Source organism: Acromyrmex echinatior, chromosome 12 (genome assembly GCF_024713525.1).
Source record: "Acromyrmex echinatior isolate Ae372 chromosome 12, ASM2471352v2, whole genome shotgun sequence".
Classification (NCBI taxonomy): Eukaryota; Metazoa; Arthropoda; class Insecta; order Hymenoptera; family Formicidae; genus Acromyrmex; species Acromyrmex echinatior.
In genome coordinates, this window is record NC_141863.1 from 4,563,549 (window position 1) to 4,586,399 (window position 22,851).

The 22,851-nt window shown below is 34.4% G+C and overlaps 2 protein-coding genes across 12 annotated transcripts in view; one reads left to right on the forward strand and one right to left on the reverse strand.

Moving 5' to 3' along the window:
- Window positions 1-738, forward strand: part of S6KL (ribosomal protein S6 kinase like) — a 62,442-nt gene extending 61,704 nt beyond the window's left edge. For 2 of the 4 annotated variants that reach the window (XM_087412172.1, XM_087412173.1), the window contains exon 11: window positions 274-738. In XM_087412172.1, the coding sequence (XP_087268298.1) occupies window positions 274-393 (120 nt within the window). In that variant the 3' untranslated portion in view covers window positions 394-738. The remainder of the gene's footprint in view (window positions 1-273) is intronic. The other 2 variants (XM_011062151.2, XM_087412174.1) reach the window with 2 other exon arrangements.
- A 252-nt stretch (window positions 739-990) lies between these two features.
- LOC105149603 (phosphatase and actin regulator 2) overlaps window positions 991-22,851 on the reverse strand; it is a 289,109-nt gene continuing 267,248 nt past the window's right edge. For 4 of the 8 annotated variants that reach the window (XM_087412168.1, XM_087412169.1, XM_087412167.1 and 1 more), the window contains 9 exons: window positions 21,381-21,602; window positions 19,973-20,222; window positions 17,597-17,629; window positions 13,772-13,917; window positions 10,361-10,517; window positions 9,555-9,610; window positions 9,219-9,322; window positions 8,810-8,982; window positions 991-8,408 (listed from right to left, as the gene is read on the reverse strand). In XM_087412168.1, the coding sequence (XP_087268294.1) occupies window positions 8,393-8,408; window positions 8,810-8,982; window positions 9,219-9,322; window positions 9,555-9,610; window positions 10,361-10,517; window positions 13,772-13,917; window positions 17,597-17,629; window positions 19,973-20,222; window positions 21,381-21,602 (1,157 nt within the window). In that variant the 3' untranslated portion in view covers window positions 991-8,392. The remainder of the gene's footprint in view (window positions 8,409-8,809; window positions 8,983-9,218; window positions 9,323-9,554; window positions 9,611-10,360; window positions 10,518-13,771; window positions 13,918-17,596; window positions 17,630-19,972; window positions 20,223-21,380; window positions 21,603-22,851) is intronic. The other 4 variants (XM_087412164.1, XM_087412170.1, XM_087412166.1 and 1 more) reach the window with 4 other exon arrangements.

The window sequence follows — 22,851 nt, forward strand, 5'->3', positions numbered from 1 at the left end:
TATTTGAATATCGTGGAAAAATTAGATCTTCTATTTTTTTAATTACGCGAAATTTGTATTTCTAATTTGTATTTTTTTTTAAGTGTAAAACACTGAAAATTTATCATAGTGCAGGATAATTAAAATATTAAAATTATTTGGAAAAAAATATCTTAGAAATTGAATATTTTATAATATTTCGACAATGTGTTAGATCATATTTTGTTAAAGAGATAATAAGTTCTTTTAAAGAGACAATAATGAATTTGTGTTGTCATTTTTTGTTATGTATAGGAATCGCCATTCCGGATTTTAGCAGTCAAAAATCGACAAGAAATGCAGCAACAAAGAATGGATTGTTTCAATAAAAAGTTTTCAAATTTTGAATCTTTTCCTGATGATATTACCACGTAAATGAGTCATTAATGATCTCAAATATATATATATATATATATATATATATATATATATATATATATAATATAAAATATATATCATTCTTTAATTATATACACGCACATACTTTAAGATGAAAAGCTAGCAGAATTATTTTTGATATTCATAAATAATTTCTTGCACAAAATGTGATTGAATACTGAAAATATATTCAAATTTTATAATCCATTTAATTAATTTTATTATAAAACAGAATATAGGATAGGAATTTTTCAGACAGAATTAAATTAAATTAAATTTAATACATTTCTCACATATGACTGAATTAAATAATATATGGAATAAAAATATCTTATTTTTCATTAAATTTTGACAATTTCTTTGAATCCCAAAGATTTTAAAATCAACCTATTTCCCCGAATAATCCCTCATTATTAGATTAAATACTTGTCTAATTCAAATAAAATTATTTAAATTAACCAATCAGTAATTTTCTTTGATTTATCATATTTTTCCATATGTATGTTGTATGTAAAAATTCGATATAGCTTATTTCGAAAGTCACTCAAGTATCTGAAAAAGGAATCGACAAATAAGTAAAGTCTTCGGCAATCGTTTGGTCTCAGTTTACAAAAGTTTTAATTTTTTAAGAATAGTTAACAGTATTTTTGTTTGTTACAGTATCTCGTCGATAATACAATAAATTGCGATAATCGTAATGCGTACAAACTAACAACGAAACAAAAATGGATCTGGATCAGAAACACAGCGTCTTTCGAAATGAATGTGAGAACAACGTGCTGTCTTTCTCTTTTTTCTATACATATATATAAATATATACATTTATATATAAATTTATATATATATATATATATATAAATTCATGAATTTCATCATTTCATCTCTTTCGCCCTCCTAAGTTCTCAGTCCATCTTGATTCTTTCATTGGATCAGAAGGGCAGCTTCTCTCTCGAGAGTGCAATTAATTCAAATTTACCGTGTGTAATAATCAATATATATATATACATCATTATTCTTACATGTAGAGGATCTTTCGGTTTCGATATATAATACAATTTTTTTTCCAAATTACGTCCCGTGCAACGCGTCAGCGGTCGATCACTGGCCGAATGTTCTGAACCGAGCGACGCTAATATCGGCGGACGAACTGAGCGGAAAGAAAAGCATACGCTTCGCGCGTGCAGTAAATGTTTCTTAAAAACAATGCGAACGTAAGTTAAATTATGCGGCGGCGACGCGAGGCGCGAATAGTTACATCGCTAGTCGTATCGCTAGCGCAACATAATTATTCAAGCGCCTCTGTGCGCATTGCTTTTAAAAAAGAAAACGTCCTAGATCTAACGTCACGACCTTTATCTTATCAATAATTAATTCCTCGCATCCGGACGAAACGGCGCGATAATAAAAAAGATTTAGGGAGATCATTTCATCCTCCACGGAGGCGGAGTCGCAACATCTTGCCCGTCGCACATTTCGGAAAGTTGATTACACCATGTACGTACAATCACAACAAAAATCTGGATAAAAATCTACACTGAAAAAAGTCTAATAATAGCTACCGTATTAAATGTACTTTGTTCAGTATATTACATATTGCACTAATATGTAACCAAACATAATGGTAACCAAATCTAATTAGAAAAATAAGATAATATTTGGGAAAATAGGATTAACACTCAGTTGATTTTATTAACCTTTGATAGAAATTATTTTATTAAAATTTACTGTTAAATTCATAATATCAATTATATCTAATTTAAGTTATTTTTCAATAAATCATTATCGTTTCTACTGAATATATTATTAATTTAACTGAATATAAAACAATGAGAGAAAGTTATAGTAAATAATTTAACTCAAGAAAATGTATTAAATTTGATTGAAATTTAATTTATTACTTGTTAAGTGCAGACATTGTTTATTTTAAAACTAATCACAGAAATGGATTGATTTACATTTTGACAGATATGGAAGTTACAAATAACAAAATGTTATTTACTCAAGGATCGGGGTACCATTGCTCCTTTGACATTTAACAGTGTAGTAACTTGTCATTTAGACTTAATTATTATTACTAGACTTTTTTTTCAGTACGCCAGAATCGTACGACAAAATGCAAAATTGCGTTCCGAGTGATCGCGCCAGCGGACTCCCCGAATGCTGCTCCTCAAAGACCGCGAAGTTTCCATTCGCTGAAACGGAACGAAATATGAATTACATCTAACTGTAACTGCCTTCACCTCTCGTGGCGTGGAGTCATTTTGGTAAAAATCTCTAGGCTAATTCTTCCTACGCCGGATACTCGAAACGATTGATTTGTTCCCCTCGCGCAGACATTCCGCACCCTCGACATTTACGCGTTTTTCCTTTGGCAGGTGCAAGTTCGAGCAGAGGATTCGTGCGACGAGTATCCCACGTGAAAGTATGCCATGAGCTTATTTTCGCGGTTGTGAAACCGAAGGCTCTTCAACATCGCGGAAAGGATTGGAGAACTGGAGAACCCCCGGTTCGCACCGCCTACACTCTCCCTCACGCGTTTCTCTCCTCTCGCGCTCACTCTTAAGTTAACTATGAATTATTTCCTTATTATTATTACTGTCGTTACAATGCTTCACTATCGTAAAATGCTATGATACAAGTAGACCCCGTTCGTCTGTTTTCACGGCTCAGTTATAATTATGACAAGTTGACTTCCATCGCTTTTCTTTCTGCTTCTTTTTACAGCGACTCCACTACGGTTACTGCTGTGGACATCCGCTATTCTGCAAACCGCGAGATGACTTCTTACGAGAAAACGTCATGAGATTTAGGTTTTCTTAGATGGAATATTTCATTCTTTTCGTTACCCGCTAGAGCTGACGTGGACTTACTCAATTATATCTCTCCGGAGCTGACAATGGGTTCATTGGACTCTCTATGAAGTGATTGTTTGTATAACAAAGATTCTGAAACAGTAGAAATAATTCAGCTTTTTCTGTGAATAATGTTTATGATAAAAAATACATTATTATATTTGAATTTACTATTATTTCATAATTATATTATAACAATTGCCATTTTACACAAAAATGTTAAACAATTCAATTTTCTTTACGTTACAGCTGCAAATTTGGATTATTTTTATTAAAATAAACTTATTATTTATTCTTTTTTTAACGAATTATGTTATTTTGATTTTCCGGAATTAATTAGTGTCTTTTAATCAACATACATTAAATATTATATTTTACAAGCTCATTGTCAGTAACTATATTATAGAGATTTTGGTGTCAGTTTTGAACAGTTAAAGGAGAAGTGTCATTCCCGGAATTTTAAAGAATCATTTGAAGGATATGGAAAATTAATCTCAACACGCTTTCAAATTCGGTTTTGCAGAATAAATGGTATGTCACTTATATACACTTGTGTGAAACACGTGAGAGGAACGGTTCGGACGCGCGTCGTCGTCGAATAGGATGCGACCGAGAGAGAGAGAGAGAGAGAGAGAGAGAGAGAGAGAGAGAGAGAGAGAGAGAAAGAGAGAGAAATGCGCTAAAACTTGGACGATAATATCATTACATTTAGATGGGATGACGATATATGATGAAGTAACTACGGGATCGATGGTTCGCGACGCGCGTTCGTGCCGTTCCGCGCCGTTGATCGGCCGATCGTCTCGTTGTTCAATCGTTCGGCAATGCGATTGCAACGGAGATTAATAAACGGACGTTAATTTTCATCCTCTCGCCTCCGTCACGATGCGCGGCCCCGAACGCGTCCAGAGAATGTCCAACAATTGTTTTTTCAGTTTTGTACACAAAATACCAACTATCTGTGCTGGAAAATGCACATACTGCTTGTACGCGTCATATATATATATATCTATGTATATATATATATATATATATATTTATATTTATATGTATATTTATATATGTATATGGTGTATTGTTTTTTGCATTTAGAGCGCGTCGTTATCTAAAAATTAGTATTTATAAGTATTCATCGTTTACACATTGCGTAATATCGTGTAGCGTGTAGCAGTAGGGCTCTCTCCTATCACGGTGTTTTACAATATGCGAATATATGTATATATATATATTTTTATATATTAATATGTACATACACAAAACCATTCATTATTAGACATATGTTTCGCATTTTATATTTCTTTTGCCTTTGCTCCACGCTCAGAGAGTGGACGCTTCGAACAGATAGGGATGTGAAACTACGTTCGAGAACGTACGTCATTCTATGGTCAATGCAGCTTTTCTCATTTGAAAATAGTTATTTATTTATTTTTTATACAAATGATTTAAAAGTGATCCATCGACAATAATGCTGAATTATTTTATTTTTTTTCATTTTTACGATGAAAATTGCATCTCTCCTTTTCTTCACGTTCGATATATTTGGTGAAGAATTCACCATGATGTAACGCTACTCTTATTATAATTTCTTTAAAAAAGTTGAAACCTATCTTTCTCTAAAAATTTTATGAAAAGCCATCGCAATTATGCCTTTTTAATGTTAAATTTTAGTTTCGAGCAATATTTTAATATTAAATTTTAATTTCGAGTTAACGTTCCTATTAAAATCTCAATGAAAAAGAAATTGACTGAGGAACATATATTTCGTTATTTATTCATATTTTTAATTTAACACGAGCGCTCAACTCTTCTCATTAGTAGTAACTTCAACGCTGAATATTCTAATGTGAAAAGTTGCAGTTTTCTAGATTTTACTTCTAGTGCGGATACGCGGAGACTCTTTGTGGTGTTCTCTTATGAAAATGTATGCAGGACAACGGAAAGATACATTTTCGAACGTAGCTCAGGGAAAAAGACTGTCGCAGAGACGCTCCATTCAAATATTTCGACCACTCTCTTCCTAAAATATTTATTCGTAATCGTAATCTGTCGTACACACACTTTCTCTCTCACTCACTCCTATCTTTCTCTCCATGCACATTATTCATACTCGCGCGGGCATGCATTCATACCGACCCAGGCAATCCGGAAATGGATATATTTGTCGACTACATGGTAGCCACAGCGCTCGACCAATGGAACGAGAGAGACACTTTAATCTCCCTGCTTATTATTTTATGACGTTCCTTATGACGTGTTTCTTCGTGGTATTTCCCGAAGGTAGAGGCGTCTCATCCTTTATACCTTCGACGACCTCGAAGTTGACGAATTAATATCGAACAGCTGAGTTCACCGACGGGTTAAGAGAAAGATCGACACATTACACACCGATCCTCTCACCCCATTGGACGATCGTTAAAAACTAGGATTTCTAAACGAGGAGAGGAAAGTAGTTGTTGTGTTGACCGCGACTTCGTTTTACTCACCGCTGCCGTAGATTCATCTGTCGCGTAAGATCATAGCTCGCGATATCTCTTTCTTTTTTTTTTCTTTTGGCTTCGCTCGCAGGTTCTCCAAAACAAGGAGATGTGACGAACCTTCATCGCGTCAACTGCGATGTGAAGCAGGAGGGTCGGTTTCGCATAACTGGGGTAGGTAGGATAAAGCGGGGCGGGGATGCAAGAAGCTTCCAGAGATAAGCGTGCAAGACATCGCACATCGAGGCACGTGTCTTCTCGTTTTTTACCTACTCTTTTTTTCCTCCTTCGTCGTTGGACTTCGTTCTTTCGATCAGCTAAAGAATCTAGATACAAATTTGCGCGCAACATGGCGATTTGTAACGCGTCTACTTTTTTTTTTCCTTCTTTCTATTCTCTGTTGAGAACGAACTTGAACGTTTCTTGATACTAAAAGCCCGATCGTTACCGAGCGTCAGTTAGCGTCTAATTCTGCCTAATTCAATGTTTTTTTTTCCATCAGTATTATTAGACAGGACTATAACTTAGAACTACAATCCACTGTTGACCCATCAGATTGCTTTTACATGAGCAGAGTAATTATTGTTGATGCTCCGATGCGGTTAATGCGAGCATAAATTAATTTGATAATAAATGGCCGTGAATCCTGGGTTTTAACGATGTATTTCTTTTATTATCTGGCCATTGTATAAATGTATCTTTCAAAATACGCAGTAAACATACGTATTTATTGTAAATGCGTTTAATTGTATTCTTTTTTTTAATGAGATTTCATTGTGAATTTATTCGCACTTAACGAATACGGAACAACAACCGATCTTCGCATCTGCTCTTAATGAATTTGTTAATATTGCCGCAAAAAGTGCGCACGCGATCGAAATTAACGAGGACCATAGAGCGTCCCTATAGCGATATTATCGATATAACAATGATGATAATAATAGTCACTAATGTACACGCTACCTACTCCTGTACAAAGTTTAATTGCACAATGCATTTCTGATTTCCCACGAACGCGAAGTGTACGTCCAATTATATTAATTTTTTTTTTTAGATAATAATCGTAAGCGCTTGCTCCTCAAGGCAGCTCTACGAGAGAGTGATACCTGGCAGTAAAGGAAAACAGTTTTGTCGATCGAACAGTTGACCGATTGTCGTAGATACTAAATCACTGTTTTCATTCCTCGCGCGGTGTATACGAAGAGCTTAACGAACTATGCACGTAATAGTATTAGTGAAGTCCCAAGCAATGAATATACTCTCTACGCGGATCGCGCGAAAATCGTAAGAACATGGAATTATCATAAATCACAATTTCGGACGTCAGCCGAATCTTAGTCATTAAAAATGAGGGGTATATCGAAAAATGATTTTGCGGAAACTCTCTGCTGTTCATTCGTCAACGTATAAAAATATTAATACTAAAACATTTTTTTTAACTAAACCGAACTCACTTTACTCGACGTTATTTACGAGATATATCGCTTGTGATGTACCTCCTGTTTGATCCTCGAATAATCGTTACAGGGTTCGAGTATTCTTTTTTTTTTCGTGATATCAACGAGATATATTACATATCTCTGTATTACAATAGTTCGAAACTTGAGAAACATTTACATATACAACGATGCCAGGTGACACTGATGAGCTAGCTTGATTGCAAAATGGTGTTTACATGTTAAGGGTATGTTCACACGCGCGCTCGTAATGTCCTTAGAATTACGCTCACGCTTAATTTTAAGCACGATTAATTTTCACGCGAATCTGTACATTCTCATGCATCGGTATGCATGTGACACGCGCTTCCACCGTAATCTCTTTATCGCTAAAATACCATTCGTAATAGACGTGTGTCCCTCGATTCTTAAATATATTGTACAACGAAGAAAAATAATTTAAAAAATTCATAACAAGAAAGTTATGAATTAGACAGGATATATAATTAAAAATGACTTTCGATCTTGTTCAGCTTAAACATGCCGGACACACATGAGCGTCTCGATAAAAAAGTCTTATTTACTATACAACGTTTTGATTTTCACAACGGCAAAGCTTTCAAGAGCTGAACCCGAAGGTAGTTTTGTAAGCTTCAATGATGTCGTTTAATGCAGAAGAAGATACTTGCGCGTAGCGTACCTACTTGAGAATTTTTCGCGCAAAGTTTTAAGAATATTTCAAGATATCTTGAGAATACAAACGCCTTGACGCGTGTACTATAACGAGATCAGCGTCGAAGATACAAATATGAAGAATAGTTGAGTAGATGTCGGAAAGAGCGTAAACAATTGCTCGGCTAAGCACGGGTGTGAACGACCCTTATGAAAAGAAATCGGCGAGCGACCCGCCAAGTCCTCTTCGATGGGGCGGCGAGTCACCCTATCACAATCTTCGTCGACGTCATAGTGGCGTTTGTCGTTGACGTGTATAAATGACGATGATGGAAGAAGTGCCAGTAGATGATGCTTGGCGACAACGACGAACGACACGACGCAGCAACGTCAAAGAAATCACCGTCACGATCGGACGAGTATCGTTCCGGCTTTAGATCCGGAAATAACGATAGCCGATTTTCTCTTTCTTTCTTCTTCACCCAGCCTCAACACGAAGCCACCACACTGCACCTTCACGTATACCCGCACCACACTGTAGCACCTCAACACATTGCAATTGTCATGGCCTATGGAACCTGCAATTGAAAACCAAGAGCATTAGTTATGAAAACATTGTAAATCGATATGTAGCGTTGAGTAGAAAAGTGACACATCTCAAAATTAGCAACTTTCCTGAAGAACTTTCAAAAAAATTCTAAATTGAAACAATATTTTAATTATGATTGTGAATATATGCAATAGTTATAAAAGTTTTCATTAACATCGATAGACTTAATATTCGAGAGAGCTTCCATCAGATAATTAAATTATATCGAGCATAATTTCGTTTTGGTAATTCAAGACGATTTCATTATACGTTCATTATCTATTTTTACAAGACTGCATATATTTCGTAGGGCATTTTAGCGAAATACTGAGATGATGCTAAATGTGCTTTTAAAGTGGTGCCGCTATAAATTCGTAGAGCATCAAGTACCTGGTGAGGTGTCGGCTGTCCTCGTGAACGGCCATCTCCGAACTCTTGAACTCGTTTAACTCCTTCCTAATAGCAGCCTTGTCCTTCGGAGTTAACCGCGTCCAAGGCTTGTCGGCTCTTCTGTCGTAATCGTGAGCCTGCGTTACCTCAATATAGTCGTTGAACCTAATAATCTACAGAATGAAGGGGAGAAGATAAGTATATCGGTTTTTGCTTTTATAGCTTTATCGTATAGCTCGCGAGGCTCTTATCAGAAAGAAAATAGCTTCTCCGTAAAATGAGATACGATAAAATATTGGCTGAACTTAAACTCGACGATATATCTTTTTTGGTACAGCCAATCTCTATCTTTAAAAAATAGGTAACGCAACAAAAATCCGCGAGGCTTTACCTAAAAGGATCTTTTTACCTTTTTCTCCTTGAGCTCTTCAACGGTCGGTCGGAAACTCAGCTTTCGCAGCAGATAACGTTTTTTCTCCTCCTTTTGCTTCTTTTCCTCGGCGGGGCTTTGCTCTAAAAAGAATCGAAGAAAAATTAGGATTAGATTTTAATTCGCAATTAGATTTGGCAAAGCAAAAAATATGTTCAATTACAGTGTTATGTATTTCGAATTAAAACGTAAATAATTTCTTACTTTTAAGAAATTTTCTTTTAAATTTAGCTTTAAAATAATATTAAAAAAATAATGTCGGAATTTTTTCTCGATCGTCGTTCGTCATTAAAGAAAACGAATAGAGTGACTTACTTTTCAAAATGTTCCTCTCTTCAAGTTCCTCCTGGGTCGGCCGCATGCTCAACCGCCTGAAATGAAAATGGCACGAGAGTCAATGCAAGTTCATCGGCCGCTTTAATCTTCCTTTGCGAGTGAGAGAGATATTCGAGGGAGAAAGCGAGGCATCCGCTTTGTGCAAACAATGTGATTCACTGTGGCCGAGACGACTCGTCCTATTATTCGCGCGTAATCTTTACGAGAGACAGCTGTTATTTCAAGCTCGTTTTTACATGAGCTGGATATCAGTCAACGACAGACTGACATCGATAAAAAGAGAAGGGAAAGAAGAAACGAATATTCCAGAAATTATTATATATACATAATTTCGAATTATAATATCGAAAAATCATTTTAATAATGAATTCTTTAACAAGGGAGGAATAACAGAGAAATCCGAATTTCGAATATTAAACGGTAAAAAGATTATGAAGCTTTATCGATATTATATCTTCTGTTGATTTTACAGAGCTTTCATTAAATTACACGCGAAGACTTTATAGTAATTATGTTTTCATTATCAACTGACAGTGTGACTGTCAGTGTGCTGTTCAATTGAAATTTATACGATTTCCTAACTCACCAGAGGATCCCTCGAGATTCCTTAAAGTAGATTGTTAGTTAAACGTAATTTTAAATTAGACGTAGAAGATTCATTACGACGTGCCAATTTGCAATTCTCGCCTTCAACGAAAATATAGGCAAATACGTATTCGAAATCCTCTTATCCCTGATGCAATCACGCGAACGCTATCTAATAGACGACCGAACAAGTCTCTTACCTGATAAGCTTGGCGCCGATGGCCTCTTTCGTCTCCTGCCTCTCATTATCTGTCTGCAGCTGAAGGATGTTCCTGTTGATGAGCTCCTGTCTGTCTGGCCTAAGGGCGAGTTTCAGCGAAAGTGATTCCTTGCGCGCGATCTTGGCTGCCAAACGGCCTGTTGAGACAGAAGGTATCGAATTTGCGTTTAATTCATTAATTCGCTATTCGAATTATTGCATATCGATATCGTAAAATGGAGTAATTTATAATAAATCTAGTAGAGATGTATTATCTTAAGATAATAATCTTATAAAAATCTAGATAAGTTTTTTTATTCAAATTTTAATTTCTGAAAATTATCTGAATTATATTATATTTACTCTCATTTTAACCAAAGCGATCTCTCGTCATTGCAATATAATTACTTTGAAAACGATGAAATGGAAAATTAAAAATTTCAAAACATCACTTTTTATTTCTGAACATCGAGTTAACGGTATCTGATAAAAGATCTATGCTTAGCACTGAAGTATGTGCACCTATCGATGTCGAGAAATTTAGCTTGTTATTAATGTGCTGTGGATTGAAGGAAGTTAAAAGTTCTGATTTAACGTATTAAATGATTCCTCCTTTTTTTTTTCTTTCTTACATGGATTTAAATTAGCATGTAAAGTCTAGAATGAATTTCGCATAGACGTTGACCGAAGTGCGCGTCGATGTTAATTAATTTCATGTCCGATCGCACGTCGCAATTGCTGATTAATTACCCTCCACGATCGACGAGCAGCTGAAGCTGCGATGCAACAGCAGCGGGGCGTGTTCGGCCGGCTCGATTGAGGCGCAGACGATCGACACCGTCGACGCGGTCCATATCGACAGCATCGTGTCATCGCTCTCACTCTCCTACGAATGCGATTTCAGGGTGAAAAGCGTGTTCGAAGGGACCGAAATCGTCGCTTCGACAGTATTAATTACCGTCAGCCTTCGCAATGGCCATTCTGCGTCGCGTATTTCGGGAATTACTACGCTCTCGATCACACATTCCGAGAACAAGTCTGAAACTACGAACGGATATACGAATTTAGGGTTCGATAATTGATTTGAGGAAGCAATTTCACACCTACGCGATTTAATAAAAATTTAACGAGCGAAAATCGCGTAGCGATAAATCCAGATAGAAGAACGACTACAGACTGAGCTATTTGCCAGCTATTTTCGGGGATTAATATAAACCACCTCCTAAGTATTCGCTTACAAACATATACATGCCACCTGGCACGAGTATAATTAGTCTGGTCACTGAAGACTGATTTAAAGTGTTGAGTAATCGCGCGAATGTATCGTGAGAAAAATCAACGTGATGTTCCTGTGGACATTTAATCCAAATGGTCGTGCTAGAAGCACCGGTCTTGGCAGAGAGAGATAATTCTTTTCACCGATTTATATATAGACAAATTTTTTTTTAGGTAACTTTTTAATAACAAATAAGCAACAAATAAAAAGAGCAGTTGGAATTGGTTCTGCTCATTTTCTTCCGCTAACTTATGAGATGTCGAATTATCTATAGCATATAGTGTTGCACTAAATACTGAATTACAAATAAATTTATTCAGTAGAGAGTAGAGTGCTATATAAAATGCGAAAACATGAATCTTAGATTTTTTTTTTAGGAGAGCTTACATTGATTATTTGACGGCACATCGAAGTTTCCCCTTTCTTTTGAATTTTCTCAACTTTCGTAAATATTTGAAGGTGACCATTCGCTAAGTTTCACCCAACTTCTTTTTATTTCCACATTCCGCAAAGTTTTTCTGCCACCTGCGACTGACTTAGAGAGCTTTTTTCCTAGCAATATCCTCGAGATTTAGAAACGGTCTGCCGCATCTATCTTTTCCCATGCGGAAAAAGAGAGAACGTTATCGCGAATACAACGTGAGACTATTTATGAATTCGTTCGGAAGTCCATTCAACCGAATCACGTCGGTGAGTTTGAAACCTCATATCTCGATGGAAAATTGCATAAGCGGAGGCGTGAAATAAACATGGCCCTCGCTTTCGCGTAACTGCATTCGTGACCGCGCATTTTTATCGCTATGCACACAGACGCGACACGATTTAAGCCTCTCGTTGCCGCGGAATTTTGATATAAATCTTTATAGTAGAGAGCATATTTATTTTTCACGAAAAATACGATTGACTCTCAGCCGCGGGTCTCATCGATCGACATGATCCGCCGCCGTACTTTTTTTTTATGATGCAACGTAGAACGTCCATCAAAATTTCAAATTTGCAACTGGTGAAGCAACATAAAGTTACTATCTGCCTAATTGATTGCCCAAAGGCAAGCACGTGTTCCAAAACATCGAGGAAAAATCGAGTTGCAAAATTCATTCTATGAATTCACATTGATTATCACGATGTAAAGTATGCTGCAATATTGCTCATCTATTATGTTCTCTGTTTGGTATACATTTTATGTAGTTTGTACAAACTAATTAATATCGAGTAATAATAATAAATATTTATCTCTCATTAATGATTAATTATCAATTAAGCAAGTTGTATAATAAACAATTATTTCATTCTAATTTTTAATATTTTAGTTATAATTAATAATTTCTTTACTATCTATATATGTATTTACTATACGCGACTGCTTTCCGATGTGCAATATGACGAAATATACAAACAAGATATGATAGTGACGATCTCAATGAACTTTTATATGGAATGATTGCTACATAGAAAAAACAATTTTGCTAAAGTATTTAAAAAATTAGTTAGTTACAGATCTAAAAATAATTTTGTTGAACTATCAAAATAATTATACAGAATGTATCAAGCATGATGAGCAAAAAGTTTTGATATTCTGACAATCAGTTTCAGCATACTAAAAAATTTCTACATACTAAAAAATAATCTGGCAATAGCTACATTGATAAAAAATACGAAATTTTAATAAATGTTTGTCGAATAGTTCTAGTAAATAGTTAGGTAAATATTTATTTAATGTAAACATATATTTATTTAATTTGATTTAACTATCATTTTTTTTATTGAGAAAATATTTAGTTATCACAGATAAATATTTAGTAAATTTTACCAGTCATAATAATTAATAATCAATCGTTTGATAATAGTTTATAAAAAAATAAAGTAATATTTAAAAAAAAGTAAAAATAGCATTTAGATGGTTTTAATTATATATTAATCAAATATATTTGATTGAAATTACTTTACGCTTTAGTAACTATCATCTAGGCTTTATTATTATTACCAGACTTTTCAGTAAATTATTATCTTAATAGTTCGACAAAGTTATATTTTCAGATTTGTATCTAATTAAATTTTTAGATTTTTAGCAAAATTCTTCTTTCCATGACAGATGATTTGCAAACGTTTCATAAAATCGATAACGGAGTAACTCACTTTTCTCATCGTCATAATCATCCCTGTAGAGGACTTGTCCGTCGCCGGAGTCGCCGTCCGCATCTTCTCGGATGACGTAAGGCCTCGCGTTCTCCTTGTTCTCTAAAGTACAGGGTAGAGCGAGGCCAAATCTGACCGGGCGACTGCTGAAAGAAGCACATGCAAGATCGTTAGTCCGAGTCTTCGGCAATACGCAATCGCTGGTTGATGCTACGTGAACCAATGTTCTACTCTACGGTGCTACAAGAGAACGAGATGCGAATATGGGGTATATGCCGGGATGGAGAAAAAAAAAGGGATGGAGAAATGCATAGTGGCGGGTGACACGTCGAGAACGGGGGCGAACGCCATGTGAAATGACAGAGTTTCTCGCGCATATTTCGCTCGGCCACTCAAGTCCGGCTGTTATCATTCGACACGTTGAATGCCGCATATGCAAACTTTATTCTTCGTACACAGAAAAAACAGTTTTGCTGAAGCATCAAACAATTTAGTTAAGTACACGGAAAAAGAACAGTTTTGTTAAAGTTAACTAAATTTAACTAGACACAGATCTGAAAATGATTTTATTTGGATCATCAAAATAATTACAGAACGCTTAAGTTTTGATGACAACGTTGCTAAAAGTTTTAACATTTCTAACAATCAGTTTAAACATCCTACATAATTATTTTGATCATTCAAACAGAATTATTTTTAGATCTGTATCTAATTAAAATTTTAGATTTTTCTGCAAAATAATTCTTTGTGTATACATTTGAAAATACTTTTGTTGATACATTAAAATAATTATGTAGAATGTTTAAGCTTTAATGACAATGCTGCTAAAAATTTTAACATTTTAACATCAGTTTGAGCATACATAATTATTTTGATTGTACAAACAAAATTATTTTTAGATCTGTATTTAATTAAAATTTTTGACTCTTTTTTTTTTTTAGTAAAATCGTTCTTTCTGTATGCAGATTTTTGAAAATAATATTTTGTTTAGTTATTAAAATAATAATGTAAAATACAATGCTTAAGCATTGATAACAAAGCTACAAAAAGTTTTAACATTCTAGCAACTAATTCGCAAATTATTTCGACGGTCCAAACAGAATTATTTTCAACTTTGTATCTAGTTAAAATTTTAGATCCTTTAGCTTAACCATTCTTTTTGTGTGTTCAGATTGGGGAAAATAATTTTGTTAGACTATAAATAATTATGTAAAACTTAAGCTTTGATGACAATGCTGCTAAAAATTTTAACATTCTAACAAACAGTTTGAGCATACATAATTATTTTGATAGTCCAAATAAAATTATTTTCAGATCTGTATTTGAAATTAAAATTTTAGATTCTCCAGCAAAAACTTCTTTCTTTTTTTTAATACTAATTTTAAAATAATTTTGTTGGACTATTAAAATAATTATATAGAATCGCTTAAGCGAGGATGTTGATGACAATGCTGCAAAAAGTTTTAACGTTCTAGCAACTAATTTGAGCGTCCTACATAATTATTTTGATGGTCCAAACAAAATTATTTCCAAATTTGCATTTAACTAAATTTTTAGATACTTCAGCAAAATTATTCTTCTTATATTTCATACGCCACACACGATCTAAAGGCGACATATTCGCGTGATGAGGAAAATTTATTGCAAAAATTTCGGGCCATGTGACGAACATGGGAAAATTATGGATAGTAATTACAATAATTATGGAAATTAAGAGATCTGGCACACATTCAACGTGCCGAAGTAGCTATTCTTGGATCGATCCGTAAGCGCACTACCTTGCTGCAGCATATTGGGAATTTTTGTACTTAAACTTTGGAAGTTATCGCGGAAGATTTTCTTCCAAGAATAGGAGGCACTAAGAAATGTTTCACGAATATTTAGCGCAAGCGCTTCTCCTGACTGTGTACGCAGTGTTCTTGAGAAAAAGTTTTTTTCCCTTCTCGCAGCAGTTTATCGCAAGAACTGTCATAATATTTGCATTTAACATTACAGTAACTTCCAAAAGTCGGGATACTTCAGCCTCTTTTTGTGTTGTGCTTTTAAGGATAATTAATATTGCAAAATTATCAAAAATTTCGTAAAAGTCCAAACGTGAGGCACATCACAGCTTATGCACTTGTATCTTTTAATATCTAAATTTTTAATTTATCTTTTTTCTCGAGCGATATGCGTGACGTCAGAAGTGAGGTGCCTCAGGTTAAATATTTTCAAAGCGTTTTCAAAAGTAAAAAGCCGGCGCGCTTAAAGCATCAAAGCTGCAATAATGTAATATGAACTAAAGCTCCGGCAGTACTAACGTTTTTTGTTGCGTGTGCTTAAGATTCGCGATACCTATTTTAATTCAACATCAATAAAAGGTATTAATTTTTTAATAGTTAACTTCAACAGACACGTGTAATTTTGGAAAATAATCGACAAGTTAATACGATATTAATTAAAAATACAATACATAATATCTCGTTCGTAAGTTTTCCATCATTTTTTGCAAAAATCACGGCATGGTAAAGAAGTTACAGATAAGGACGTAATATTTATGATAATATCACCATATGAAATTATAAATATATAATTAATATACTTTATCTATCTATATTACTAACTGATATTTAAGGATCAAATACCCCAAAAATAATTACACTGATTTATAGATTACTCTTTCTCAATACTTGCATAGTAATTCTATGTATTTTTAGCTACTGAAAAAGAATATAAGAAAGTCAGGAAAGTTCCACCATTCATAGATTTTGAAAAATAAAAGACTTTGTTTTTCAAAAATCTCTAGAAATTTAAACAATATTTATAATTTTTTCCTTTTACTTTACGGGGTAAAATACAAATTATCATTCAGGTGTTGAGAAACAGAAATCTTTTAAATCAGTATAACTTTTGACATTAAATATTGCTAATCTTATTATTTTAATATATCTTAAAATTATACATGAACAATAAAAGAAGCTTCATATCATCACATTAAGGTTTACATATAAAATGTTTTACATATAAAAAGAATAGCTATATATTACACATATTGGGAATTTGCGTTATTAGTATACAAAAAAATTCAAACAGCTTTTAAATATTAAAGGATGACGGAATTTTTGAGAAAGTATATATATTCTTTCAATGTAAACAATCCAACGAGAAACACTTATTATTTAATGAGAAACAATGTTGATTAGAGTTTATTGTTCACTATTATCAATATGAAAAGGACTACATGCTTTTTCTTATAACAGGATTAACACACAAAATAATTAACAATCAAAATAATCGGATAATTTTAATACCAAAGATATAAATGCATCGGGAAAATCAGGGGAGAGGAGAAGGGAGGAAGTTATATACTTACAGGAACGGAATAGTTAATCGCGACACTTCCTCGTCGTAATTATCCGACTTACACAAATTGCGCAAGTTACTTTGCGAACCGTCGACGGATCACGAGATCGATCGATCACGTGTAAAGGAAACTAACAAACTTGTCCCGCCTCTAATGCGATATTCGACTCACGTGATGTGTCGAGCGTGATCGAATGGTGGCTGCGTGACAAGCGTAAGACGAGATTTTTCATGGGTTTCCCTAAGGTTTTCTCATGCTTAAAATGTTGGACATTGCCATGCTCACGGCGCTCACATGACTCGCGAAGGGAGTCACTAAGAGAGATAAAAGTGGAGGAGAGACTAGAACATTTTGGTTCTCTCGCGATCAACAGCGCCGTAAGACAAAGACGTAAAAAACAATATACATGATACGTATATGTACATATATGTATATATACCATCGGTTTGCAAACATGCTTAGTTAGACCAATGACCAATTACCATATTCTCATCCTAGGCCTCAACGGTGGCCTTCTGGTTAAGCATAAGAAAAATACGATGCTTTACTAATGACTGATATGTTAATGACGGGTGCACGAAGTACATTCTATGAATACTCGCCTGAGAGAGCGTACGTTTAATAATCCCATCTCGCATTTCGGATTACATCATAACACTGTAATACCGTGTATACTTAACACGTTTTGTCTGCCCAGTAGTTTTTGTATAATTTATCGTGTATGCAACAGTAGAATTTTTATTATCATAAATAATGATAAACTATTGTGTAGTATAATTAAATGAAATTTTATTCTCATGGGTACGTGAATTATGCAAATTTTTTTTTATTTTGAGTTATTATCCAGCTCAAAATTTTAAATTATGTGTAATATGGATCAAATAAACACACGAAAAGAACGATTTTACTGAAACATTCCAAAAATTTAACTAGATACAAATAAAATAATTTTGTTGGACCATCCAAATAATTACGTAACAAATTCAAGTATGATAAGCAATGTTAAAAAAATTTGACATTCTAGGGGCTAGCTTAAGTCTTATAATTGTTTTGAAAATTCAACAAAATTATTTTAGATCAGTATTTAGCTAACTTTTTAAATACTTCAGTAAAACTGTTCTCTCCGTGTAAATTGTGCACTTTTTATTTTACGCTAGCTATTTGTGTCATTCAAAACTTTATGGTTATTGAATAATATTTATTTTTTGATATTTTTAAAATTTTTGATAGCAATCAACATGTTAATATTTTAGAAACTTAGATAATATTCAAACACTTAATATATTCTTAGAATTATTTTAATGCCAATTCTATTTTAAATAAAGCTTATCATTGTAAAAAGAAATATGTTGAAAGAGAGGTCGATTTTTTATCAAAAAGATATAAAAGAAATAGTATTTTTTGTAAATTTCTGGATCTAATAAAATTATTAAAAAGTAATTATTAAAAGTTCGTAGTGCTTCGGGAATATCTAAAAAGTTGAGCACGAATATGATGTATTTATTCAAATTTTAATATTCTTATCCAATTTTCGATGTATTTCCCAAACGCCACGACAGCTTTCTAATAACTTTATTACATCCAGGAAATTAAAATCTATTTAAAAAACACTTTTTTCTACTTACATCTTTTTGAGAAAAAATCGGCTTTTTCCTAACATCCTCCTTTGAATTAAATAATTCAAGAGATTTATTCAACCGGGCAGTCGACGCGAGTTATCAAGAAAACTTCGAGCAGCGAGACAGGAAATTAAAGGATTACGTTCGGAAAAAATTAGGGCTCTTCGACATCTGCTTCTTACTGCTTTCATTATAAGACCGCGCGTAATGATACCACGGTGGAGCAGGGCACTTGAAGCCTGCTTGTAGATTCGATGCTTTCTGAGGTTTTCGATATCAAACAACAAGAGACCCGCGAGAAAGCGGGCTTCTGACAACGATTTTTAATTAAAGAAAAGTCGTAGAAAGCGGATTATCCCGGCGAATTTACGCCGGATGACTCTCGAAGAGCGCCCGATTCTTACGGCGAGTTTCGAGTTTCGGTGCAAAGCGTTCGAGAGAAAAATCCACAAATATCTGCGCTTCACATTCATTTCACGTTTTTTTGTCTCCTAAATGTTGACGCGACCGTTGCAAAGTGCTGGTTCAAAGTGATACGATCTACGTCCTACGAACTTTTTTTACGATTTCAACGCGATTATGTAATGCGTTACAAAGGAGATGATGCATTTTCCTATCAGATGCTTGAATGCAAAGGTAAGTAACTTCATAATTCTTCAAGCATGAAGTATCTAAAATGGATCTCATAAATTATGAATTTTTCTCATTCTTACATTTTTTCACGAGTATTCTTTTAATAAAAAAAAAAGTTAGTAAAAATGTGTAATCGCGTTCCATTTTTTATTACTAACTATTTATCACAAAAAAATTATATGAGCTATACTTTCACACAATTTTCCTCTTTTCCGACGATTTAAACTAATGTTCAATAGAAGTAATTTTGACAACTCCAGTCTCTAATTTTCCTTTCAGAATATCTTATACTTTAAAATAAACCTTACAAATTATGAATTTTCCTCATTTCTCTGTCATTTTGATTTTTTTCTAAATGATATTCTTTTAATAAAAAAAAAAACGTTTTAGTAAAACAGTATAATTGAATTACATTATTCATTAAAAATTATACATGAACTGTACTTCTGCGTAATTTCCCTGTTTTCCTGACGCTTTGAACCAACATGCAATGGAAGTTTGACAGCTCGAGTTTTTGATTTCCCTTCTCGAACACTTCTGCAGTAATGGATATACTCGAGCATATGTAAAGCGAAGTATTCTGCGAAGTCGCAGGAGAGCACTAACTTGAACGAGGCATGGAGCTCCTGGCGAAGCGTCAGCGGCCTGTTTTCCTGCGTCGGAGTGTTTTGAGGCGTACCAGGCCCGCTTCCGGAGCCTCGTTTCTTCAGGACACTCTTCAGCGGCACGGCATGGAATTTCGGCTCCTTCGCCGGTATCTCCTCGACACGAGACGTATCAATCGCCGGATCAGGCTGCGACATCCTGAAGAGGTACATATTGTCGTCCTCTTCTTCCACATCGCCATCCTCCTCATCTATCGGGGCAAACAGCAAGAAAACTTATATAACCAAGAGGATCCGAATCGATGAAACGCAATTACTTCATGTTTGATTTATACATGGAAATCAAATAGTTTTAAGTGTTTGTACACAATCAAAAAGCTCAAACGGCTGTGATGTCATTTATCAAAGCTTGAAAAATTCAAGTAAATACACTGTCGGAACGTTGAAATTGCAATACCAAAAATAGACATTTGATTAGAATGAAATTCTATATCATTATTTATGTCATTATTTATGTCAGATTATACTCAATTTGAATATGTCATTTTTAATTAACACACTGAAGTTAAAATGTTCGCAAAAATTAGAATATATTCAAGCATATATTTAAATGGTAATTATACCTAACATTAAATTACAAAATATTTTTTTAAAACTGAATATTTTTCAACTGTGCAATAAATCTTTTGAAACCATAATCATTCGTTCACACTGTTTCTCCTAATATGTTTATGGATTTTGTTCCTAAAATAGAGTTAAATTTTGATGTTTCTTTCTTGATGTTGCAATAGCAATTTTCAACAATATATATATATCTAAAATAAATTTAGCGATTTGTGTAAGAAATAAATGCATTGTATAAATAAAATTAACAAATAATAATATAAATATAAATAATATAACATGCAAATGCGTCGATTGCTCTTTCGGATTCATATAATTACACTACGTGTTGGGATTCATTTATGGATATTCAATGATATAATTGTAACGTTCGATAGTTAATAACTAACAATAAGCAGACGTCGTGGTTGCGGGGGCAAGTGCATTGACACAACAGAAAATTGCGATTATCAATTAGCACAACTCGATAATTAACAATGGAATTAAATTCTCAGTAATGAGATAAACAGTATTAAATAATTCCATAATGATATGCGTCGTTATTATGATCGTAATTTTATAACTATATATATAACTATATTAAAAATCAAACTAACAGAAATGACAAGAGCACGCGTTGTTGCTTATACAGAACACTACTGATTTATCGGTCATCTTAGAATCGTGTCAACGACAGGGGGCTCCAATAAGCGATGAAGAGGTTCTATCATGTGATTAATTGCTCCAATTAATTGCTCTAATACTCTCCTCTTCCGCGGCATTAATGTTTCATTACGGACACTTACCCTCGTCCTCGCAGTCCGAGAGCGGTATTTGCCGTTGTCTCGCTAGCAAAGTAGGACTCGGGGAGCTGAACATGGGCGGGGGTGGTATAGGGCCAATTTCGCTCAACGGTATCGGCGGCTCTGGGAGCTCCGACAGCATCAGGGTATTCTGAGGTGGTAACGGGTAACACCTCTCGATTACCTGCTGATTGTCGGCGCTCTGATCCAGCACCCCCTTGTCCACTGAAAACAGAAAAAAAAAACGCGGCTTGTAATATTACATCGGGATAATTGTACATCAAGATTCACACTATTCTGCTAATTAATTTTTATTATTCCGTTCTACCGTTTAATCTTTCTTCCTTTTTTTTCTCACACACAACGTCGATGTTTCTAAATTCAATCAAAGTTAAGACGTTTTTATTGTCTATACACGGAAAAAACAATTCTGCTGAAGTATATAATATATAAAAATTTAGTTAGACGTACATTTGAAAATAATTTTTTGTTGGAGCATCAAATTAATTAATTATAACGCTGAAAATTACTAGAATGTCAAAAATTTTTTACAACATTAATCAACAAAATTATTTTTAGATTTATATCTAGCTAAATTTTTTATAGATATTCTATCAAAAATATTATTTCCGCGTAGCATTAAAATGGAGGAGATACAATGATAGATTATTTTCATTAAACTATATAAAAACTGTCGCATCAAATCGCGATCGAAAGGAACACGCGTCCGATTTAATAAAGTTCGAAGTCAGTTGTTGCAAGAAACGTGATCCACCGTTTCATACACCGTGATTCATCGCGGGGGCAACAATATCTTGGCAAACGCGAACGAATGCCACACGCTTATGCTCGTTGCAGCTGCTAGATGAGAGACTTGCGAAACACAGTGTTTGCGGGTTTCGCCGAATTTGTTTATTATTAAATCCCGTTACCGTCGTGTACGGAACACCGGGCGGAATTTTTAATTTGGCGCTATCACTTTACGGTGGATCCTTTTTTTTTTTTAGAAATTTCATTTCATAAAGATTCACGTATTTTTCATGAATAACGACCCGTCGTTATACCCACGGCCAGTATCGGCTGGAATGTTAAACAAGTCGGTGGATGCGCGCACTCGGCTGTTGGCCATTTGATAATGTCGCGCACCTAAATTCTGACACAAAAGGACGAAGTTCCAGGCGGTTACCGAGCGAGATACTTCGGCTACCAAGCATTCCCCGAGGATCGTCCGGTCGCGTTTGATCACCAACACATATTTGATTCCAGCCCGGTTGAAATTTATCGCGAAAATTTTTGGCAACGTACGGACCGCGTTATCACGTGAGTTTGCCATGCGTGGGAGTGCGATTAATCTCAAACTTATTTGAATATATTTTCTGGGCACGTACGCTATTATCAGTTTTTATTGGATACGTGATGCTAATAGCAGCGTTATTCTGATCTCTCCTTAGAAATTTTCCTCGGAATTTTATTT